General features: G+C 36.6%; 1 protein-coding gene across 3 annotated transcripts in view; it reads right to left on the minus strand.

Annotated features, from left to right (window-relative positions):
* Positions 1–22,284, minus strand: part of ATG10 (autophagy related 10) — a 262,614-nt gene that overhangs the window by 167,610 nt on the left and 72,720 nt on the right. For 2 of the 3 annotated variants that reach the window (XM_027545687.1, XM_027545686.1), the window contains one exon: positions 16,083–16,190. The exons of the other annotated variant lie outside the window; for it this stretch is intronic. In XM_027545687.1, coding sequence (XP_027401488.1) covers positions 16,083–16,190 — 108 coding nt within the window. The remainder of the gene's footprint in view (positions 1–16,082; positions 16,191–22,284) is intronic. 3 annotated transcript variants of the gene reach the window in all.

Raw genomic sequence — 22,284 nt, forward strand, 5'->3', positions numbered from 1 at the left:
TTTACTAGCTGAGTTTCATCTTAATAGAAGCAATTGAGTTCTAAAAAAAAATTTTTTTTTTAATCTCAGCTCAATGCAGTATCTTTCACAGCTATAAAAAAACAAACAGTACACTTATTTTAAAGTAATGAATACTGAGTTAAAATAAATGTGACATCCAAAGAGTCACTTAGTATTATTATTACAAACACCAATTTTCTCATTTACTCATCATTCTGTTTAAAAATCCAAATTATATATTTACCTTTTAACAATGAAACTCATATTTGCTGCTCTCTTTTATCCTTAATGATCCCTTTCATTTACTAAATCTTAAATCAGTGAAAGACAATCCAGCTTATAAAGGCTATAAAAAGCCTAAACCAATGAATTGTGAAGCAATATTAAAATTACGCAGCAGATAAATGTGAAAATGTAGACTTAGCATATAATTTTTTTAACTATCAGAATTAACCAAATTTAAAAGGAAAGAGGACCACAGATTACTCTTCATGTTATTCTATTACTGTACTACCGAGGAAGTCCAATTTGTTCTGTTAGTGTATCAGTGTTTTTTACTTGATTATCTTGTCTGCCCTTTAAGTGTAAAATTCATCACTGATGACCACCCACATATTTAGTAAGCCCTCTGGTTATATTAATACTTAAGTAATCCATGTTAAACTAGTTTCTCTGATAATATTATTATAATCAGAGGTCCTCAAAAGGATCATCACATTTTGCCCTTTCTCTAAGATCTTCTAGTCACACTCACAGTACAGGAACTACTCGGCCAAGAAAATCAAAGTTAAATTCCAGAAAGGTTCCCAAGGAGGACTTATGCATCCTCTTACAACACTTCAGGGTTGTGGAAGGAGCCAAGAAACTCTGGTTCTCTTTACATATGTCCACAAAAATGATCCAAATAATGCTATTTAAAAGAATTTTACAATTTAAAAGTACCATAAAAAATGTTTAGTACAAATAATAATATGTAATACTAGTAATGGGGAAAACATACAAAAGCTAACAGACTATAAAATACCAGAAAAAATATTTTCTTTTCTAAATTCTCCTGAGACATATGTCACTGCTTCTGAGAAGTTTTATTCCTTTTGGTACCCTTTTACAAAGTGCCTAAGTCTATCTACTATAGACTTAGTAGATACTCTAAATTATCTGCTGAATGAAGCGGTGAGTTAAAAAAAAAAAAAGAAATTAAGAAAAATATAGGCACTAATTTACCGAGGTTAGTGTAACATCATTTAGTATGTAGAAATAATTACTTAAAGTATACTTAGAGTATAACCAAAATTATTTAAAGTATTTCTTAAAGTTTAGCATATATGTACAATGTTCAAAGGCATTTTTATTTTGAAAAAAAAAATTTCAATGAAAAATCTGTAATTTGTTTGCTCCAAGGTTACTTATAGTACTACTACGCAATAAACTATACAATAATAGAGATGTTTGTAACTAAATATTGTTTATTAAAATAACTAAAAATTAACTAAATTTAATATATGATATAGTACAAAACCTTCAAAACGCAAATAAGTACAAACTAAATAATTCCTCTTAATAAACTCAGCCATTCAAAAAACATCCTGCTGTTTAACATGGGTATTGGATGTCCATTCAAAATATCCTTTAATTTTTTTCACCTACATGTTTCCAGGCACTAAAAAACCCCTAATCTAACCTATGTCCTCTTATGCAAGCTCTTTATATCTTGCCCTCATGGTATTTTCCAACTGTCTGCCTTACACAAAGAGTCCTTGCTGGCATTGGCTTGTTGCTAGTCAGTATTTAGCTCTCTCTTTCTGTAGCTAAGAGAGAGCAACCATCTGCTTCCCACAGCTTTTCATTCCTATGATAGCTTTCTGCTTTTTCCTCTTCCAACTCAGAAACAGAAAGTAAGAGATAAAACAAAGCATTTTAGGTCCACAAGAAGCAGTAGAATACCCAGGAGAGTTTCCTCCCAATCAGAAAAATGCTTCCTTAGCAACCAAGTTACTAAGACCAATTAACCACCCTTCTCCATCAATATTCAATTTACATTGAAACCCTTTTTGGTTAAGCTTTTCAGTTTTACAATGAGCTTTCTGGCAGAGAAAAAAGTACTTCTGTCTTAAAGGAGCCAGGACTTTTGTCCTGAATGTAAGTGTGATTTGAACTTTAAGTGAGAGGTGATTTCCTAACATGATGTAAGGGACTGTAAACATAGAAATGGCACAGAAATTAAGTGCAATCAACCAGCACAGGCCTAAAATGAGAGTGAAACATTTCAGAGCAACCAGAGACTGAAAACCCTGGAGAATAAGAAATACGGAAAAGATGCTTTGTAGCTGCCAAGGCCTTATACTTGCCTTGTCTGATTTATGTCCTTTCCTCACAACCAACAAAGCCCAGGTTACCACTAAATAATCACAACATCAGTAAAATTCTAGAAAAAAGATGATATAAGAGAGTAGTACAGACAGTATCAAAACCAAGGAGTTTTCTTTCAGACAAGAAAAACATTGAAAACTAGTGAGGAAACAGCATTTCAAAGTTATGAACTAACTTAGAAGTAGTTAAAACACCTTTAAAGTAAAGAAGGTGCCTTTATAAAAACATACACATGGATTGAAGGCTGGAGGAGAAGGGGACGACAGACGATGACATGGTTAGATAGTATCACTGACTGGATGGACATGAGTTTCAGCGAGCTCCGGGAGCTGGTGATAGATAAGGAAGCCTGGCATGCTGCAGTCCATGGGGTCGCAGAATTGGAGACGACTGAGCAACTGAACTGACACATGTACAATGAAAATTCTCCCAAGAGTTCAAGCCAAGAGACAGAGGCTACAATTTTCTCACAACTAAATTATTATACTGTATTTTAGTTAAGGTAAAGAACATGACAGAAATTTTATACAATAGGTAATTACTTATCTTTTATGTTCATTTTCCAGGTCTTACTGAAGCAAACTCCTTTGCTGAATAATTTTAAAGTTTCTTTAAATCCTATATATAATGCAAAGTGAAACGATTTATATATACAATTTATAATAGGCACTATAAATAATTCTTTAGCAGTTTGGTAGCGGCTCTCCAATATCAACATGCAATACCACTATCAATTCAGTTCGGTCGCTCAGTTGTGTCTGACTCTTTGCGACCCCATGGACAGCAGCAAGCCAGGCTTCCCTGTTCATTACCAGCTCCCATCATGTCCATCAAGTCAGTGATGTCATCCAACCATCTCATCTGCTATCGACCCCTTCTCCTCCTGCCTTCACTCTTTCTTAGCATCAGGGTCTTGTCCAACGAGTCAGCTCTTCGCGTCAGATGGCCAAAGTATTGGAGTTTCAGCCTCAGCATCAGTCCTTCCAATGAATATTCAGGACTGATTTTCTTTAGGATTGACTGGCTTGATCTCCTTGCAGTCCAATGGTCTCTCAGGAGTCTTCTTCAACACCACAGTTTAAAAGCATCAATTCTTTGGTGCTCAGCCTTCTTTATGGTCCAACTCTCACATCCATACATGACTGGAAAAACCATAGCTTTGACTAGACAGACCTTTGTCAGTCAAGTAATGTCTCTGCTTTTTAATATGGTGTCTGGGTTTGTCAATAGTTTTTCTTCCAAGGAGCAAGTGTCTTTTAATTTCATGGCTGCAGTCACCATCATCAGTGATTTTGAAGCCCAAGAAAATAAAGTCTGTCACTGTTTCCATTGTTTCGCCATCTATTTGCCATGAAGTGATGGGACCGGATAATCTTCGGTTTTTGAATGTTGAGTTTTGAATACCACTATATCTCGAAACAATCCTTGCTATTAAATCATAATACAGAATTTCAGAACTTGTTTTGTTTTCCAGTGTTGTCACTTAACCTTCACAGGACTCTCTTCTATCCTACTTTCTCATAGATTTATTCTCAAACAGTGACACTGCCTTAAGGATGCTCTGATAAAAACTCACATTAGTTAGTCTTTGGTTCCATTATCCTACGTGATCCTCACTAGCACCCTGTGAGGCAGGGATTTACCATGCTCTTTCCCAGATGAGGTGTTTGATGTTGAAAAAGAGAGGGGAAAGTAATGTAAACTTTATGAATTGCCTACCACTTTTTCAGCCATGATCAGATGCCTTCTTCCATGACATCAGTTAATAGATGGACCCCAATTCCCCACTTCCTGACTCTCTCAAATATTTGGAATCCATGTTTACAGATAAGGGATTTGAGGCTCACAGAGGTTTAGTCACATGTTCAAAGCACACAGTTAAAATAAGTAAAATCAGGCATTTAAAACCAAATTTGCCCAACTCCAAAGCTGTTGTTCTTTCAACCATGCCACACCACCTGCTACCCAAAGCCCATGGCAGCAACGTTATGGTACTCTCTGAATCCCTTCCACTGACATTAGCAATCATCAAGGATTTAAGTAATATTTTCTAAACGTGAGTCATGAGCTCTTAGGAGATTCCAAAATCAACTGGTGGACTTCAGCCAGCATTTTTTTAAAAATAAAATAGAGCAAAATAGATTAATAGAGTAGGTAGATCAAAAAGAATAAGAATTATTTCTTGTGAACCCTGGCTTCAGATATGTGTGTGTAGTGTGTACTGGGTCCTGATGTAAAATATATTTCTTATTGTGAGTCTATATCAAAAGTCTGAAAGCCACTGGTCTCAGAGGATGGTCTCACACAGACCTGGAGCATGGGAAGACTTATCAAGGGATGGGAAACTACAGAATGCTCAGCTCTATTCATTTAAAATTAACATCAGGAAACACAGACAGGAAGCCCCTTCTCAGACAAGGAAGAAAAAGGATTACCTAGAATCAGCATAGGAGGAGGATGCTGATTGTATAATTATATACCTCCTTCACAGCAGCTCCAGTCCATCAAGCAGATAGTATAGTTTATTTTTTACAGCACTAATTATGTAATTATCCATAACATTAAATCAGTTCCACCTGATTCAGTCTATCAGAGGTTTCCTGAAACATTCATTTGTTTATTATTTTTAAAAAGAACACTAAACTACCAATCATCTTGTATGTAAAACCAGTGTGGAGGCTGGCAAACTTTTCTTGAAAAAGATCTGTCAAATATGCCACTCTTGGCCCTTTGGGATAAATGGCAATTGAAATTTCATCTTAATATACCGTGTTGCTTCTATAAGCAACAGATTTCAGACCTGGTTATTTCCACTTATTTTAAGGTAAAGTTATTTTTCACCCTTAGGCACATACATATAGAGATAAACTTTAACAAATATTCCTGGCCACTTCATTTACTAAGTACCATTTGATAAACAGACAAAAATTGATAATGACAAAATATTTATTTTAACATTGCTAACTTTTAATAGTACACTGGAGAGAGGGGAAATTTTGGATAATTCCATCCAGAAAAATCAAGATATAGGCTCTATTAGTGTCTGACAGTTATATGCTAGGCACAGTGGAATCAAAGTGATCTAACCGGGACAATGCTTGGAGTCTAGTAGCAAGGTTCAGAATCACTATTCCAATTTGAAAATGTTTTGTCTCTCTGTAAAAATAGTTCATCCACATTTTTAATAAAGCCTCTTTAACACTGAGCATTTCAGGTCCTAGCTGAAAAAATATTGGCACCTACATGGGTCCAATTAAATAAGTAGCAATATACATATACAATTGTCCCTAGTTCTGGGCAATAATTCTGTAGTAAAACCACATTCTATATAATAGTCTTTATCTAACAGTTTAAAAAATCCTGCCAAGTAGCTAATTTCATTCAAGCTAAAAAACAAAAATAAAATCAACAGTCTTTCAAACATCCAAAGATTGCCGTCTTCCACGGTATTTCACATTTCCATTTCAACATTCAATTTCTTTAGACTGCTTTTGAGTCCTGCATAGACTATTATTCTGATGGGTATTTCTTTCACTCCAGAAAATACTTTTTAAATTAACCTTTTCAATTTAACTGAGGAGGACTTTCCTGGCAGCATAGTGGTTAAGCCTGTGTGCTTCCACTGCAGATGCACAGGTTTGATCCCTGGTCAGGGAACCAAGATCTCACATGTCTTGCAGTGCAGTCAAAAATAATTGAACAAAAACAAACAAACAATTTAACTAAGGAATAAAAGGAATTTTAAATATAATTGATTAAAAAAACTTTGAAAACTCAAATATTTTAGATTCTATTTAATATTTTGTGAGAGCAAATCTCATTATAGAATATTCCAATGGATCCCTCTCCACACATGGAGTTTCCACAGATTTCCAAAAACAAAGAAAAAAAGGAGGAGGAAGAAATACTAAATAGTGGTTTCACCTTCATTTACTTTAGATTTGATTATAAAATCAAGATATCCTCATAAAGCTTGAAACCTCCAATTAATCTATTACGTTTCTTTTTTAAACCTGTATCATGGAGAGCAACTCAAACTCATTTTTTTGTAAATGGGAGAAATAATTAGAGCGATTAAAATAATACACTAAGTGTTCTTCCTCAGAAATAACTGGTTCCTTTTAGACCTTTACAACTGGACAGAAGCATTTCACGTTGAAAATCGGATTTTCATACAGAAAATATCAGCTCGGTATTCTCTCAAGTACACATCTGCTGCTAGAAATGATCATACTTTTGACTTTAAAAAAACACTTCAATATTAGAACTATACATAAAGAAAGCTTTGTGATATAACTCACTGCTGAGTTAAAATACAGTGGGTATGGCAGGTGCCTTAGCCTTAGCAAAGGCTTTTCTACTGGCTTGAAAAATAGAAAGAGAATTAGTTACCTATCTGGATTGATTCAACTTGATTTCTCTCAAAAAACAGATTCTCTCTTTGCTCTGCCACAGCAAATAGAGCACAGAGAATTTCAAAGGTAGGAGTAAACTTAAGAAGCCTTTCAGGTTATATGTTCTCACTAAACCTAATATTTTCTCCGAATTTTGAAAAGTGATATTACTCAGGTACCAAGAGCCTAAAGAAGAAAGATTTGAGAGAGTATGGGGCATGTTTCTGCTTCCATATAATACTTCTTGGTTTCATAGCTGAACACTAAGGTCTTTTAAGACCGCTCCCCCCACCAATATTTTATTAGGTAGTTCAAATAGTTTTAGTGCTACATCTCTGTATGTGATTTCTGATGAGTTCTAAGAATAAGTAAACACATGTTTCTGTCAAAGCACAGTTAAAGAAATGTAGTTTGTATAATAAATACTATATCTAGTGTAATAGTCCACAGTTTTATTAGAACTGAAAATCCTAATCAGACCTGACTGATTTTCAGAATATCCTATACTCTTCTCTCAAACACACCACTTCGTGGCATATATTTACACTCTAAGTTAAATAAAATTTACTTTGCCTTTGAACATTTTCATAATATACCACAAGAAAAACACAAAATGGTATTACGGGATTGAGGTTTGCTGTATTAATAGTTATTTACTTTAAAAATCCACTTATCTATCAACATTAGATTCATTATATCAATAAATCAATACTGACTATTACAGGTACTTTCATTTGTATCTACACATATTAAGTATAATAGATTTTCTGATGTGTTAGTTAGCATTGGTTTAATAGTTACATTTTCAGATACTAGAGGTAAACATGCTTATTACTCATCATTTACATTTATTAATATGTCTATACTTCTGTCTAAAAATAGCAGTTGCTTTACAGAGAAATTGTTAACACTGAGAACTGTAGCTTGTCATTTATTCCATTATATGTATAAAAAACCCATAATATTCTGACATATGAGTCTATTTCAGACATACAAAATAGAACTCATCCTAGAAGCCACTTAATAAAATCCTTAGGGCAAATGAGTATATTTGAAGACCTGGTTACATCAGAAGATCATCATTCTCTGAATATGTTCTTTTGGTAATTGAGATCATTTCCTGTTACTGATTCTCAGCTTTATGCTTCAGGGAATTTGTGATAAGCTGTTTTTTTGTTCAGGATTTTCTATAATATTCTACCTGCCCTGGACTAGGAAAAGTCCCAGTTACTGGACTACAAGGCCCTAGGACAAAAAATCCCTTTTCCAGTAGTATACTATTGCTATTCTTATGACTCTATCATTTTCATAGTTTTTAAAAATGTAATCTAAAGGTGTAACCGCAGGCTTTAAAGTAATGAAGATGGCAAATGAATAAATAAAATATGCTCAATACCCATCTCTGATACCTCTTCAAAAGGAAGAAATGAAACTTCACACAGAAGAATCCAAACTTCAATAATATAAAAAAATAATCACTGACCAACCTAAAATAAATATTTATGGGTGGCAGGAGAAGAAGGGGACAACAGAGGATGAGTTGGCTGGATGGCATCACTGACTCGATGGACATGAGTCTGAGTGAACTCCGGGAGTTGGTGATGGACAGGGAGGCCTGGCGTGCTGCGATTCATGGGGTGGCAAAGAATTGGACACCAATGAGTGACTGAACTGAACTGAAATTGAATTAATTGAAGGGCAAAATCTGGGCTATCTCTATTCTATGAAAATGATTCAGAATTCCATATATGAAGATGGTAGAGATAAAAAGAAAATGCAAACCAATGTTAGACAAAAGCTATTTCTACAGGAAGAAATTTCAGGCACTTCCCTCTTCTAAACATTCATTAGTAATTTTTACTACTGGTCATTAAAAATCAATATCCATGTTGAATATTCATCTCATTGTTTCCTTTTAGAGTGGTTTAATGTTAAACATGATTAAAAAAAAAAAAAACTTATACCTTGTTTCTCTAGAATCATAATTGTAGCTAGAATTGTAGCACTGTAGCTAGAATTCTCTAGAATTGCAGCCATTGTAGTCTATATTGGCCAATGAGTTAATTTGCTGTTGTTGCGCTGTACTCAGTCATGTCTGACTGTTGGCAGCCCAATGGACTGTAGTCTGTTGGGCTCCTGTGTCCATGGAATTTTCTAGGCAAGAATATTGGATCAGGTTCCCATTTCCTACTCCAGGGGATCTTCTGGACCTAGGAATCGAACCTGCATCTTTTGTGTCTTTTGCATAGCCAGGTGGATTCTTTAGCACTGGAAGTTAATTTAGAACCTTACAAAATAATTCTAAAGTTTAGTAGTTATTTTGCAATAATATTCACATGAGGTTGAAAGGTTAACAGTGACTAATTTTCCTCAAAAAAATTGTCTAACTTGAGTATAGAGCCTTTGCTACCACTTTCATTCTCAAACTATTATTTTATTTTTATAAATAAAGCAATGAATCTCTCTTGGTCACTGGTAATGAAAAGAGAACATCTTGTTTGTTACTTCACAAACTCAGAAATGTCACAAGCAAATCACAGTAACTACTCTCAACAATAAATGTCTTATCTAATGAATAATCATATAAGAACTCTTGTCCCCAAAACCAACACTAAGAAACCCCAATGTTTTTAGTAGATTTCTGAATATCATCTCACTCTTTTAAGTATCATTTTAAATTACATTTTAAAAATTCAAACAAGACATAGATTATGATTTTAACAAATTACTTCACTCACATATTCCATTATATTTCTTTGATTTTTAAATTCCTGTTTATTGGCTATAAACTCACGAGCATAAAAATCATGAATCCAGCTACCCCTCTATAGGCAAGACTACCAGTTCTGATTGGAACAAAGAAGTGATCTGATTTCCCACTTCATACATGGCCAGTTTTTTTTTAGATCTTTTTAAAAGTAACTATTAGTAGAGGCATTCTTTCAAATATCTTTAAATAGGAAATGTGATGTACAGATATGCTGTGCTAAGTCACTTCAGTCATGTCCAACACTTTTGTGACCCTATGGATGGTAGCCCACCAGCCTCCTCTGTCCATGGGATTCTCCAGGCAAGACTACTGGAGTGGGTTGCATGCCCTCCTCCAGGGGATCTTCCTGAACCAGAGATCAAACCCAGGTCTCTTTCGTCTCCTGCATTCACAGGCGGGTTTTTTACCACTAGCACCACCTGGGAAGCCCAGTTATGGATGGTGCTCTAAATTCTAAAGAGAATTCCAAAGTCCCCTGGCTCAGTCTTCTATATAATGTGGGACCCCTTTCTATAATATTAGAGGCCAGGTTATAAACTGGTGGCCTAAGGACCATTTGCAGCCCATACACATAGTCTATTTAGTCTGCACAGATTTTTTTTTTTTTTTTTTTACTTAAATCAACACATAAATCCAAATCTTGCCTTCTCTTGAAAATCCACCTGGAGAAGCATTTCTACTCCCCTTTGGATGAACCATTCCCTCTCCACTTCTCCACAGGTCCCACCAACTCCCATCAGCCCACTTCATTCATCACCATCCTGGTGCTTTAAACATCTAAACATTTCTGTCAGTGACCACTGTTTTGGAGAAAAGGTTATCCACTCTGTGGCTAACATCTCCAAGAAAGGGAAGGGAACTCACAGCTTTGCAAGATGACCAACTTCACTGTGAGCAACCTAAACAGTAGAGAGACCTGTCTTGAATAATTTCCAGTTACTCTGTCTCCTCAGAAACAATGTGAGTCTACTCTCTCTTCCACGGGAAAGCTTTCTAGATATCTTAAGACAATTAACCTTCTTAGGTCTTTAGTTCTAATTTAACATCCCCAGAACTCCCAATAGTCCTCATAATAATATATTTTCAAGCCTACCCATGGCCCCCAGCATGCTTCTTTGAATGGATAAACCCCATTTATGATCAATTTTCAACTATTATTTATGAATCCGTTCATCATGTACTCTATCAATGTTGTTCTGCACATATAATAAGGTAATATTTCCTTGTTCTATAGCAATGATTTTCAAACTATCTGGTCTCAACACCCCTTTACACTTTTAAAATTCGAGACAGCAAAAGAGACACTGATGTATAGATCAGTCTTATGGACTCTGTGGGAGAGGGAGAGGGTGGGGAGATTTGGGAGAATAGCATTGAAACATGTATAATATCATGTATGAAACGAGTCACCAGTCCAGGTTCGATGCACGATACTGGATGCTTGGGGCTGGTGCACTGGGACAATCCAGAGGGAGGGTATGAGGAGGGAGGAGGGAGGAGGGTTCAGGATGGGGAACACAGGTATACCTGTGGTGGATTCATTTCGATATTTGGCAAAACTAATACAATATTGTAAAGTTTAAAAATAAAATAAAATTTAAAAAAAATTCATTGAAGATTCCAATGAACTTTTTGCTTAAGAGAGTTATGTGCATGATATTTATTGTATTAGAAATTAAAAATGAAATTTAAAAAATATTAGTTCACTTTAAAAATACATGGTAATATAATAGCAAATTTCTATGAATGATAATATAACAGCAAGTTTCTATGAAAAAATGTTTTCCAAAACAACATAAATTAGTAAGAAAAGCAGTATACATTTTGAAAATATTTTTAGTGTCTAACTTAATTAAAGATAGCTGGATTTTTATAACTGTTTCTGCACTCACTCTGTTGCAAAATCACACACAGGTAGCCTCTGGGAAACTAGGGGAGAATGAAAGTACAAAATGTAAATAATATCTTAACATTATTACATATACTTGACCTTGTGGACCCCTTAAAAGGGTCTCTGGGACCCTCCAGGGGACCCCAGACAATATTTGGGATCCAATCATGTTTTCATTAATATGTCTTAGGTTTCCAGTCAGTTTCTCTAGCATCCATGGCATTTTTTTCACTTACCTTGAGCTTGGGGTTAACTAAAATCATTAGTCCTTTCTCAAACAAACTGCTGTCATGTCAATGCAGGCCTTATACATATACTTCCTCACAGATGCCATTTTGTTGCTTTTAGGTTACTCTTTGGTAGTAGACACTGTTGCTGCCCTGCCCAGGTCCCCTTAAGGCCAGCGTACCCATTAGCACCCAGCTGTTGTAATTGTTGGCTGACAACACACAGCAGCCCTCTTCCCTGAAGAATTTCTCAGTAATACTGGAGCCATCTTGCTTGGAAGCTATGTCTTCCTCTACATCAGGCAATGACAGACTGACAGATCAATAAATGTTACAGAGTACAAAAGGTCAGCCTCAAGGAAACAAGGTGAGACTAATTTTGGGTATCTACGCTCCAGAGTTCTAAGGAGATCAGACTAAAGCTCATCTCGAGTGAGACCACAATCTCCCTTAGCTTTTATCCCTTGTTCTTTCCTGCTTCCATCACTCCCTTTCTCCTAAGAACATATCCTTAATAAGTCACTTCAACAGGAATCTCCATCTCAGGCTCAACCTAAGACATTTTTCATTTCATCAAGATTATTACAATATCAACTCTACCATATATTATATTAACTAACCATCTCAGCTGTACATCTAAAATATGCTAAGAGTTCCATTATAAAGTACTGCAGTAGTTATTAGAGTGTGGTGGTCCCTGTACCACCAGCATCAGCATAACCTGGGAACTTGTTAGAACTGAAAATTCTCAGGCTCCAATCCAAACCTACTGAATCACAAAGTCCATCACAGAAATGTGCCATAAGCAACTAATCCACTACTGCTACTGCTGCTAAGTTGCTTCAGTCGTGTCCGACTCTGCAATCCCGTAGACGGCAGCCTGCCAGGCTCCCCCGCCCCTGGGACTCTCCAGGCAAGAACACTGGAGTGGGGTGCCACTACTGTTGGATATTTTAATTGTTTCTACTTTTTCCTATTATAAATAATGGTAAAATGAATATCAGTTCAGTTCAGTTCAGTCACTCAGTCGTGTCCGACTCTTGGTGACCCCATGAATCGCAGCACGCCAGGCCTCCCTGTCCATCACCAACTCCCGGAGTTCACCCAGACTCACATCCATCAAGTCAGGGATGCCATCCAGCCATCTCATCCTCTGTCGTCCCCTTCTCCTCCTGCCCCCAATCCCTCCCAGCATCAGAGTCTTTTCCAATGAGTCAACTCTTCGCATGAGGTAGCCAAAGTACTGGAGTTTCAGCTTTAGCATCATTCCTTCCAAAGAAATCCCAGGGCTGATCTCCTTCAGAATGGACTAGTTGGATCTCCTTGCAGTCCAAGGGACTCTCAAGAGTCTTCTCCAACACCACAGTTCAAAAGCATCTATTCTTCGGCACTCAGCTTTTGTCACAGTCCAACTCTCACATCCATACATGACCACAGGAAAAACCATAGCCTTGACTACACGGACCTTCGTTGGCAAAGTAATGTCTCTGCTTTTGAATATGCTGTCTAGGTTGGTCATAACTTTCCTTCCAAGGAGTAAGCGTCTTTTAATTTCATGGCTGCAGTCACCATCTGCAGTGATTTTGCAGCCCAGAAAAATAAAGTCTGACACTGTTTCCCCTGTTTCCCCATTTATTTCTCATAAAGTGATGGGACCAGATGCCATGATCTTCGTTTTCTGAATGTTGAGCTTTAAGCCAACTTTTTCACTCTCCTCTTTTACTTTCATCAAGAGGCTTTTGAGTTCCTCTTCACTTTCTGCCATAAGGGTGGTGTCATCTGCATATCTGAGGTTATTGATATTTCTCCTGGCAATCTTGATTCCAGCTTGTGTTTCTTCCAGCCCAGCATTTCTCATGATGTACTCTGCATATAAGTTAAATAAACAGGGTGACAATATACAGCCTTGACGTACTCCTTTTCCTATTTGGAACCAGTCTGTTGTTCCATGTCCAGTTCTAACTGTTGCTTCCTGACCTGCATACAAATTTCTCAAGAGGCAGATCAGGTGGTCTGGTATTCCCATCTCTTTCAGAATTTTCCACAGTTTATTGTGATGCACACAGTCAAAGGCTTTGGCATAGTCAATAAAGCAGAAATAGATGCTTTTCTGGAACTCTCTTGCTTTTTCCATGATCCAGCAGATGTTGGCAATTTGATCTCTGGTTCCTCTGCCTTTTCTAAAACCAGCTTGAACATCTGGAAGTTCACGGTTCACATATTGCTGAAGCCTAGCTTGGAGAATTTTGAGCTTTACTTTACTAGCGTGTGAGATGAGTGTAATTGTGTGGTAGTTTGAGCATTCTTTGGCATTGCCTTTCTTTGGGATTGGAATGAAAACTGACCAATGAATGAATATACTTTCATGTAAAACTTGAAAAAGTTTTAAATGTACACATGTAAAATTTTCTGTACATTTCTAATTATTTTCTGCAGTATACTTTGATGTAAAAGCACTGCACCAAAAAGGAAGATAGATGAATAGAGGGAGAAATATATAATACAGCAAGCACAGCAAAATGTTAATGTTGGAATCCAAGCAAAGAATACAGGGATGTTCACTGCAAAATTCTTTTTACTTTTTCATATGTTTGAAATTTGTTGGGAAATGTTGAAAAAAATTATATTTTATGAAGCTAAATTCCTAGAATTGGAATAGATAATTCATAGTATGTGCACATCTTTAAACTTTGTGAAGTTAAAACATCAACCAGAAAGTGTCAGTTTCCTCACACTGTCAACACCACTTTTTAGTGCTTTTCAAATGTCTGCCAACTTGTTAGGGAAGAACTAGTAATTTATCTTTTAAATCATCATCTCCATGTACATTTTTGAAGTTAATATATAATGAACTGAAAAGCTTCCTAACATGCTTGGCTTCATATATGATGTTCGTTATTCGAACCATGAAACAGTAATCAAAATTTGAACACCTACTCAAGATCCCCTGGAGGAGAAAAATGGCAACCCACTCCAGTACCCTTGCCTGAAAAATCTCTTGGACGGAGGAGCCTGGAAGACTACAGTCCAGAGAGCTGCAAAGAGTCGAACACAACTGAGTGACTAAGCACTCAATATACTAAAAACATTACCCCAAAAAACCTTAAATCTATATATAAATCAGGGGCACTTACTTTATTACCAAACACAATATCCTCAAGAATAAATTGCAAAGTAAGTTATACAGGCAATGGGATTCCCTGCTGGTCCAGTGGCTAAAACTCCGAGCTCCCAATGCAGGGGGCTTGAGTTCAAACCCTGGTCAGGGAACTAGATCCCACATGTTGCAACTAAGACCTGGTGCAACCAAATATAAAAATCCCTTGGAGTACTTTAAAAAAAATAAATTTAATTTTAAAAATAAATAAAAAATAAATTATATAGGCAACAGTTACTTCCAGGCCAGCATAATACACAGACAGAAGGGGTTAGGGCTTAACTGTCACCAAAAAAAGTCTCCTTTCCCATTTTACCAGGATATTTGGAATTTGGAATTTAAGCATTATATTTCTTTCTTCATGTTGAAGCAATTAGATCCCCACTGATTCAATTTTAAAATTCAAGCATTTTACTTCAATATGGGTTCACATAATTATAGTTCATCCATAGGATGAAATGCAGTGGAGCCATTAAAAAATAACTAACTACAGACATCTACATCTACTGACATGGGAAGATCTCCATGCCATACTTGTTCATTGCAGAACACAAGTATGTATGTGTGTGTCTGACAGAAATATGCGTTGCATAAGGATACTTACCAAAATATTCATAGTGGTTACCTTCAGTTGAAGGATGTATGGGAGTTTTTATATATTTTTCTATTGTTTAATTTTACAATGGATGTATAAAAAATTTTATTAACAACATAAAGTACAATAAGTCTATTTTCATTTTGATAAAAAGAAAGTTGAAAATATCCCAGAAAACCATTATGCCATTATTAGTAGCTTATTAAATTTTAATTTAGCAAGATTTTCAAGTCAAGGTTAAAGTCCCCTAAGGAATGAGACCCAGATCCAGCATATTTTAAAGGACAAAGGAGAAGAATTAAAGGTAGACTAGGTAAAGAGATCTCCATCATACATTACTCGGCTGAGGTATAGGCCTGGTATTATCCTGAGGGGATTTTACTGGAAAAAATCAATAAGCAACGGAAGGCATCTGTAGTTTTTAGATCTAAGAGAAACCAAAAGGGTGAAGCCTTGTGACAAGCTGTACAGACCCAGAGTGAATCTTAACTTTACCACAGTTCCTGATTTCAATATTAGAGAAGAAAATACCTCTTAGAAATGATGTTCACTTCTCCCCTTACAACAAGTTCAGGATCTGATGGCAGTTAATTTTTTAAATATATTTATCAGATTCAAACTTTTACTTTATGCTTTACAAAGACTGAAAAGGAGAACATGATATGTTAAATCACTCACCTCCACAGGAAGAAATGTCTGTACATGGTCAGATGTTCCTTGATGTGACACTGCAGTTCCATTTTTAACTTGAAAATGTGTTTTACACATGTAGCCATCAGAACAGTCCTGTGTTCCATCACCAAAGAATACATAAGAAAAAGCCAATTATTGTGAGAATTCATCATTCTAAGAACTACAGTGTCTCACAAGTTCCAAACCAAGCAATGAAAAACTAAGCATATTAAATGAGATGGGATAATATGGATAAATTCATCCAATTCATCCTGCACACAGTAAGTATTCAATAAATAGAAGTTTTTTTTTTTTTAATTTTATTTTATTTTTAAACTTTACATAATTGTATTAGTTTTGCCAAATATCAAAATGAATCCACCACAGGTATACATGTGTTCCCCATCCTGAACCCTCCTCCCTCCTCCCTCCCCATACCATCCCTCTGGGTCGTCCCAGTGCACTAGCCTCAAGCATCCAGTATCGTGCATCGAACCTGGACTGGCAACTCGTTTCTTACATGATATTTTACATGTTACAATGTCATTCTCCCAAATCTTCCCACCCTCTCCCTCTCCCACAGAGTCCATAAGACTGTTCTATACATCAGTGTCTCTTTTGCTGTCTCGTACACAGGGTTATTGTTACCATCTTTCTAAATTCCATATATATGCGTTAGAATACTGTATTTATGTTTTTCCTTCTGGCTTACTTCACTCTGTATAATAGGCTCCAGTTTCATCCACCTCATTAGAACTGATTCAAATGTATTCTTTTTAATGGCTGAGTAATACTCCATTGTGTATATGTACCACAGCTTTCTTATCCATTCATCTGCTGATGGACATCTAGGTTGCTTCCATGTCCTGGCTATTATAAACAGTGCTGCGATGAACATTGGGGTACACGTGTCTCTTTCCCTTCTGGTTTCCTCAGTGTGTATGCCCAGCAGTGGGGTTGCTGGATCATAAGGCAGTTCTATTTCCAGTTTTTTAAGGAATCTCCACACTGTTCTCCATAGTGGCTGTACTAGTTTGCATTCCCACCAACAGTGTAAGAGGGTTCCCTTTTCTCCACACCCTCTCCAGCATTTATTATTTGTAGACTTTTGGATCGCAGCCATTCTGACTGGTGTGAAATGGTACCTCATAGTGGTTTTGATTTGCATTTCTCTGATAATGAGTGATGTTGAGCATCTTTTCATGTGTTTGTTAGCCATCTGTATGTCTTTTTTGGAGAAATGTCTATTTAGTTCTTTGGCCCATTTTTTGATTGGGTCGTTTATTTTTCTGGAGTTGAGCTGTAGGAGTTGCTTGTATATTTTTGAGATTAGTTGTTTGTCGGTTGCTTCATTTGCTATTATTTTCTCCCATTCTGAAGGCTGTCTTTTCACCTTGCTAATAGTTTCCTTTGATGTGCAGAAGCTTTTAAGGTTAATTAGGTCCCATTTGTTTATTTTTGTTTTTATTTCCAATATTCTGGGAGGTGGGTCATAGAGGATCCTGCTGTGATGTATGTCGGAGAGTGTTTTGCCTATGTTCTCCTCTAGGAGTTTTATAGTTTCTGGTCTTATGTTTAGATCTTTAATCCATTTTGAGTTTATTTTTGTGTATGGTGTTAGAAAGTGGTCCAGTTTCATTCTTTTACAAGTGGTTGACCAGATTTCCCAGCACCACTTGTTAAAGAGATTGTCTTTTATCCATTGTATATTCTTGCCTCCTTTGTCGAAGATAAGGTGTCCATATGTGCGTGGATTTATCTCTGGGCTTTCTATTTTATTCCATTGATCAATATTTCTGTCTTTGTGCCAGTACCATACTGTCTTGATAACTGTGGCTTTGTAGTAGAGCCTGAAGTCAGGTAGGTTGATTCCTCCAGTTCCATTCTTCTTTCTCAAGATTGCTTTGGCTATTCGAGGTTTTTTGTATTTCCATACAAATTGTGAAATTATTTGTTCTAGCTCTGTGAAGAATACTGTTGGTAGCTTGATAGGGATTGCGTTGAATCTATAAATTGCTTTGGGTAGTATACTCATTTTCACTATATTGATTCTTCCAATCCATGAACATGGTATATTTCTCCATCTATTAGTGTCCTCTTTGATTTCTTTCACCAGTGTTTTATAGTTTTCTATATATAGGTCTTTAGTTTCTTTAGGTAGATATATTCCTAAGTATTTTATTCTTTCTGTTGCAATGGTGAATGGAATTGTTTCCTTAATTTCTCTTTCTGTTTTCTCATTATTAGTGTATAGGAATGCAAGGGATTTCTGTGTGTTGATTTTATATCCTGCAACTTTACTGTAGTCATTGATTATTTCTAGTAATTTTCTGGTGGACTCTTTAGGGTTTTCTATGTAGAGGATCATGTCATCTGCAAATAGTGAGAGTTTTACTTCTTCTTTTCCAATTTGGATTCCTTTGATTTCTTTTTCTGCTCTGATTGCTGTGGCCAAAACTTCCAAAACTATGTTGAATAGTAATGGTGAAAGTGGGCACCCTTGTCTTGTTCCTGACTTTAGAGGAAATGCTTTCAATTTTTCACCATTGAGGATAATGTTTGCAGTGGGTTTGTCATATATAGCTTTTATTATGTTGAGGTATGTTCCTTCTATTCCTGCTTTCTGGAGAGTTTTTATCATAAATGGATGTTGAATTTTGTCAAAGGCTTTCTCTGCATCTATTGAGATAATCATATGGTTTTTATTAATAAATAGAAGTTTTAAGCCCCTACTTTTATCACCTATTAATGATGTTTCCTCTTCTCATAGGTTAAATACCTTTTTCCCCCAAGCACTTCAAAACATAGAATTCATAGAGCACCATAGGTTGGCAGCTGTTTAAAAATATATCAACTTATAGAAATGTCTTGTCATATAATTAATATTGATATTCATTTAATAGAATATAGAGAAATAGAAATTTTAGGAGGACTTGCATCTTGAAGCTAGAAATGATCCACTGTTTCAATTTATTGCTCAAGGAAAGATCTCCATTAAGAGGTCCTGGAGAGGTAATCTTTCACCTCCTTCCGGAGCACGTCCAGGAACCCACATGTCACCCCCTTACACAACTACCACCTGCATTCTGGTATACAACACACTGTTCACTGAAAAACCTTAGTTCTATATTGCACTGAAGTGTGTCCATTGAACCTTAATTCACCAGTTCTAGTTATGCCTTCTGGAGTCTAAGCTCGTTTTCAGAGCCATTCTTCAAAGAGTTGAAGATAATTTCCACTATTCTCAAATGTTGGAAGGTATCCGAGCCCTTTACCAGTTGCATTTCTCTCCTGCTTCTTATGTAATGAATGCATACTAAGTCACTTCAGTAGTATCCAACTCTTTGTGACCCTATGGATGGTAGCCAGCCAGGCTCCTATGACCATGGGATTCTCCAGGCAAGAATACTGGAGTGGGTTGCCATGCCCTCCTCCAGGAGATCTTTCCAACCCAGGGATCAAACCTGTGTCTCTTAAGTGTCCTACATTGGCAGCCAGGTTCTTTACCATTAGTGTCAGTTCAGTTCAGTTCAGTCGCTCAGTCATGTCTGACTCTTTGAAACCCCATGGACTGCAGCACACTAGGCTTCACTGTCCATCACAGACTCCTGGAGCCTGCTCAAACTCATGTCCATCAAGTCAGTGATGCCATCCAACCATCTCATACTCTGTCGTCCCCTTCTCCTCCTGCCTTCAATATTTCCCAGCATCAGGGTCTTTTCAAATGAGTCAGCTCTTCGCATCAGGTGGCCAAACTATTGGAGTTTCAGCTTCTGCTTCAGTCCTTCCAATGAATATTCAGGACTGATTTCCTTCAGGATGGACTGGTTTGATCTCCCTGCAGTCCAAGGGACTCTCAAGAGTCTTCTCCCACACCACAATTCAAAAGCATCAATTTTTCAGCACTCAGCTTTCTTTATGGTCTAACTCTCACATCCATACATGACCACTGGAAAAACTATAGCTTTGACTAGATGGACCTTTGTTGGCAAAGTAATGTCTCTGCTTTTTAATATGCTGTCTAGGTTGGTCATAGATTTTCTTCCAAAGAGGAAGCCTCTTTTATTTATTCTTTTTTCTTTTTTTGGAGTAAATTTCAGACACCAGAATCACCTTGTCAATATGGATCCTGGGGATCGTGGATACACATGTATTTATTTAATGGCCATGTTGTGCTTTTTGTGGGATCTTAATTCCCCAACCAGGGAATTCACCTGGGCCCTCGGCACTGCGAGCATGGAGTCCTAACCACTGAACCACCAGGGAACTCCCTGGATGTACATCATGCATAGCTACCGCACCCAAGGGCAATGGCAGGAAACATTCCTCGCTGGATGTATTACTACGTCCTTGAGCAAGCCTCTTTTAATTTCATGGCTGCAGTCACCATCTGCAGTGATTTCGGAGCCCCAAAAAATAAAGTCTCTCACTGTTTCCATTATTTCCCCATCTATTTGCCATGAAGTGATGGGACTGGATGCCATGATCTTAGTTTTTTGAAGACTGAGTTTTAAGCCAACTGTTTCACTCTCCTCTTTCATTTTCATCAAGAGGCTCTTTAGTTCTTCACTTTCTGCCATGAGGATAGTGTCATCTGCATGTGTAAGGTTATTGATATTTCTCCTGGCAATCTTGATTCCAGCTTGTGTTTCATCCAGCCAAGCATTTCCCATGATGTACACTGCATATAAGTTAAATAAAGCAGGGTGACAATATACAGCCTTGACATACTCCTTTCCCAATCTGGAACCAGTCTGTTGTTCCATGTCTGGTTCTAACTGTTGCTTCTTGACCTGCATACAGATTTCTCAAGAGGCAGGTCAGGTGGTCTGGTATTCCCATCTCTTGAAGAATTTTCCACAGTTTGTTGTGATCCACACAATCAAAGGCTTTGGCATAGTCAATAAAGAAGCAGATGTTTTTCTGGGACTCTCTTGCTTTTTCGATGACCCAACAGATGTTGGCGATTTAATATCTGTTTCCTCTGCCTTTTGTAAATCCAGCTTGAACATCTGGAAGTTCACGGTTCACGTACTGTTGAAGCCTGGTTTGGAGAATTTTGAACATTGCTTTGCTAGCATGTGAGATGAGTGCAGTTGTTTGTGCAGTAATTTGAACATTCTTTGGCATTGCCTTTCTTTGGGATTGAAATGAAAAGTAATCTTTTCCAATAACACTTACTATTATGATCACTAATAGTTGATGTTCATCTAATTGTGATCAGTTTCATTTTTTTTAAGGCAAAACTAGTTTGAACTTAGTGAAGTCACGCATAAAAATTTAGTAACTCTTATGCACATACTCACGTATTAACTACCATTATTAATTCTCCACCAAAATGTCACACTAACATTCGCATTTCAACAGAATTAAAATAATTATAAATAAGAAAAACATGGTTACTTAATCTGATGTAGTAAAAAAAATATATGTACAGAATAGCATTCAAACTAAAAAAATTCATAATTCTCTTAAATACTTTTACTAAGATTCAAAAATCTAGTTTTTAACTATAAAATAAGGAGATTTTATAGTGTTGTGAGCCATTTAAAATTGAATATGTTTTCAAATTTGTGTCATGACAACTATGTAAGAGTGTTTGATATTAGGTAATATCTTGGGTTGAATACTGTGTGTGTGTCATCTTTGCACAGGGTCCACGCTAATCTTCTCTGGGGTTGAACACTATCCTTCCAAAATTTATATCCACCAGAAACCTTGTTTGTGACCTTATTTGGAGACAGGGTCTATGTAGCTGTAATCAAGTTAAGATGAGATCATACTAGAATAAACTAGACCCTAAATCCAATATAACTTGTGTCCTTATGAGAAAAGGGAAATTTGGCTATGGAGACAGACACATAGGAGAAGGTCATGGGGAGAAAGAGGCAAAGACTGGAGTGATGCATCTATCAGCCAAAGAATTTCAAGATTTCTATCAACTAACCAGAAGCTAGAAAAGGCAAGGAAAGCTTCTTCTTTAGAGCCCTTGGAGGGACCATGGCCCTGCTGACACCTTGAATTTCAACTTCCAATTTCAGAACTTTGACAGAATAAATTTCTGTGTTTTAAGCCATAAAGTTTGTGGTACTTTGTTATGGAAGCTCTAGGAAACTAATACAGAAATGATATTTTCTTAAATCTGATGGCATCTTTATAATTGTTGTTGTTGTTTTTGTGTTGCTAAGTCCTGTCCGACTCTTGGCAA

The sequence above is a fragment of the Bos indicus x Bos taurus genome, chromosome 7 (assembly GCF_003369695.1).
Source record: "Bos indicus x Bos taurus breed Angus x Brahman F1 hybrid chromosome 7, Bos_hybrid_MaternalHap_v2.0, whole genome shotgun sequence".
Classification (NCBI taxonomy): domain Eukaryota; kingdom Metazoa; phylum Chordata; class Mammalia; order Artiodactyla; family Bovidae; genus Bos; species Bos indicus x Bos taurus.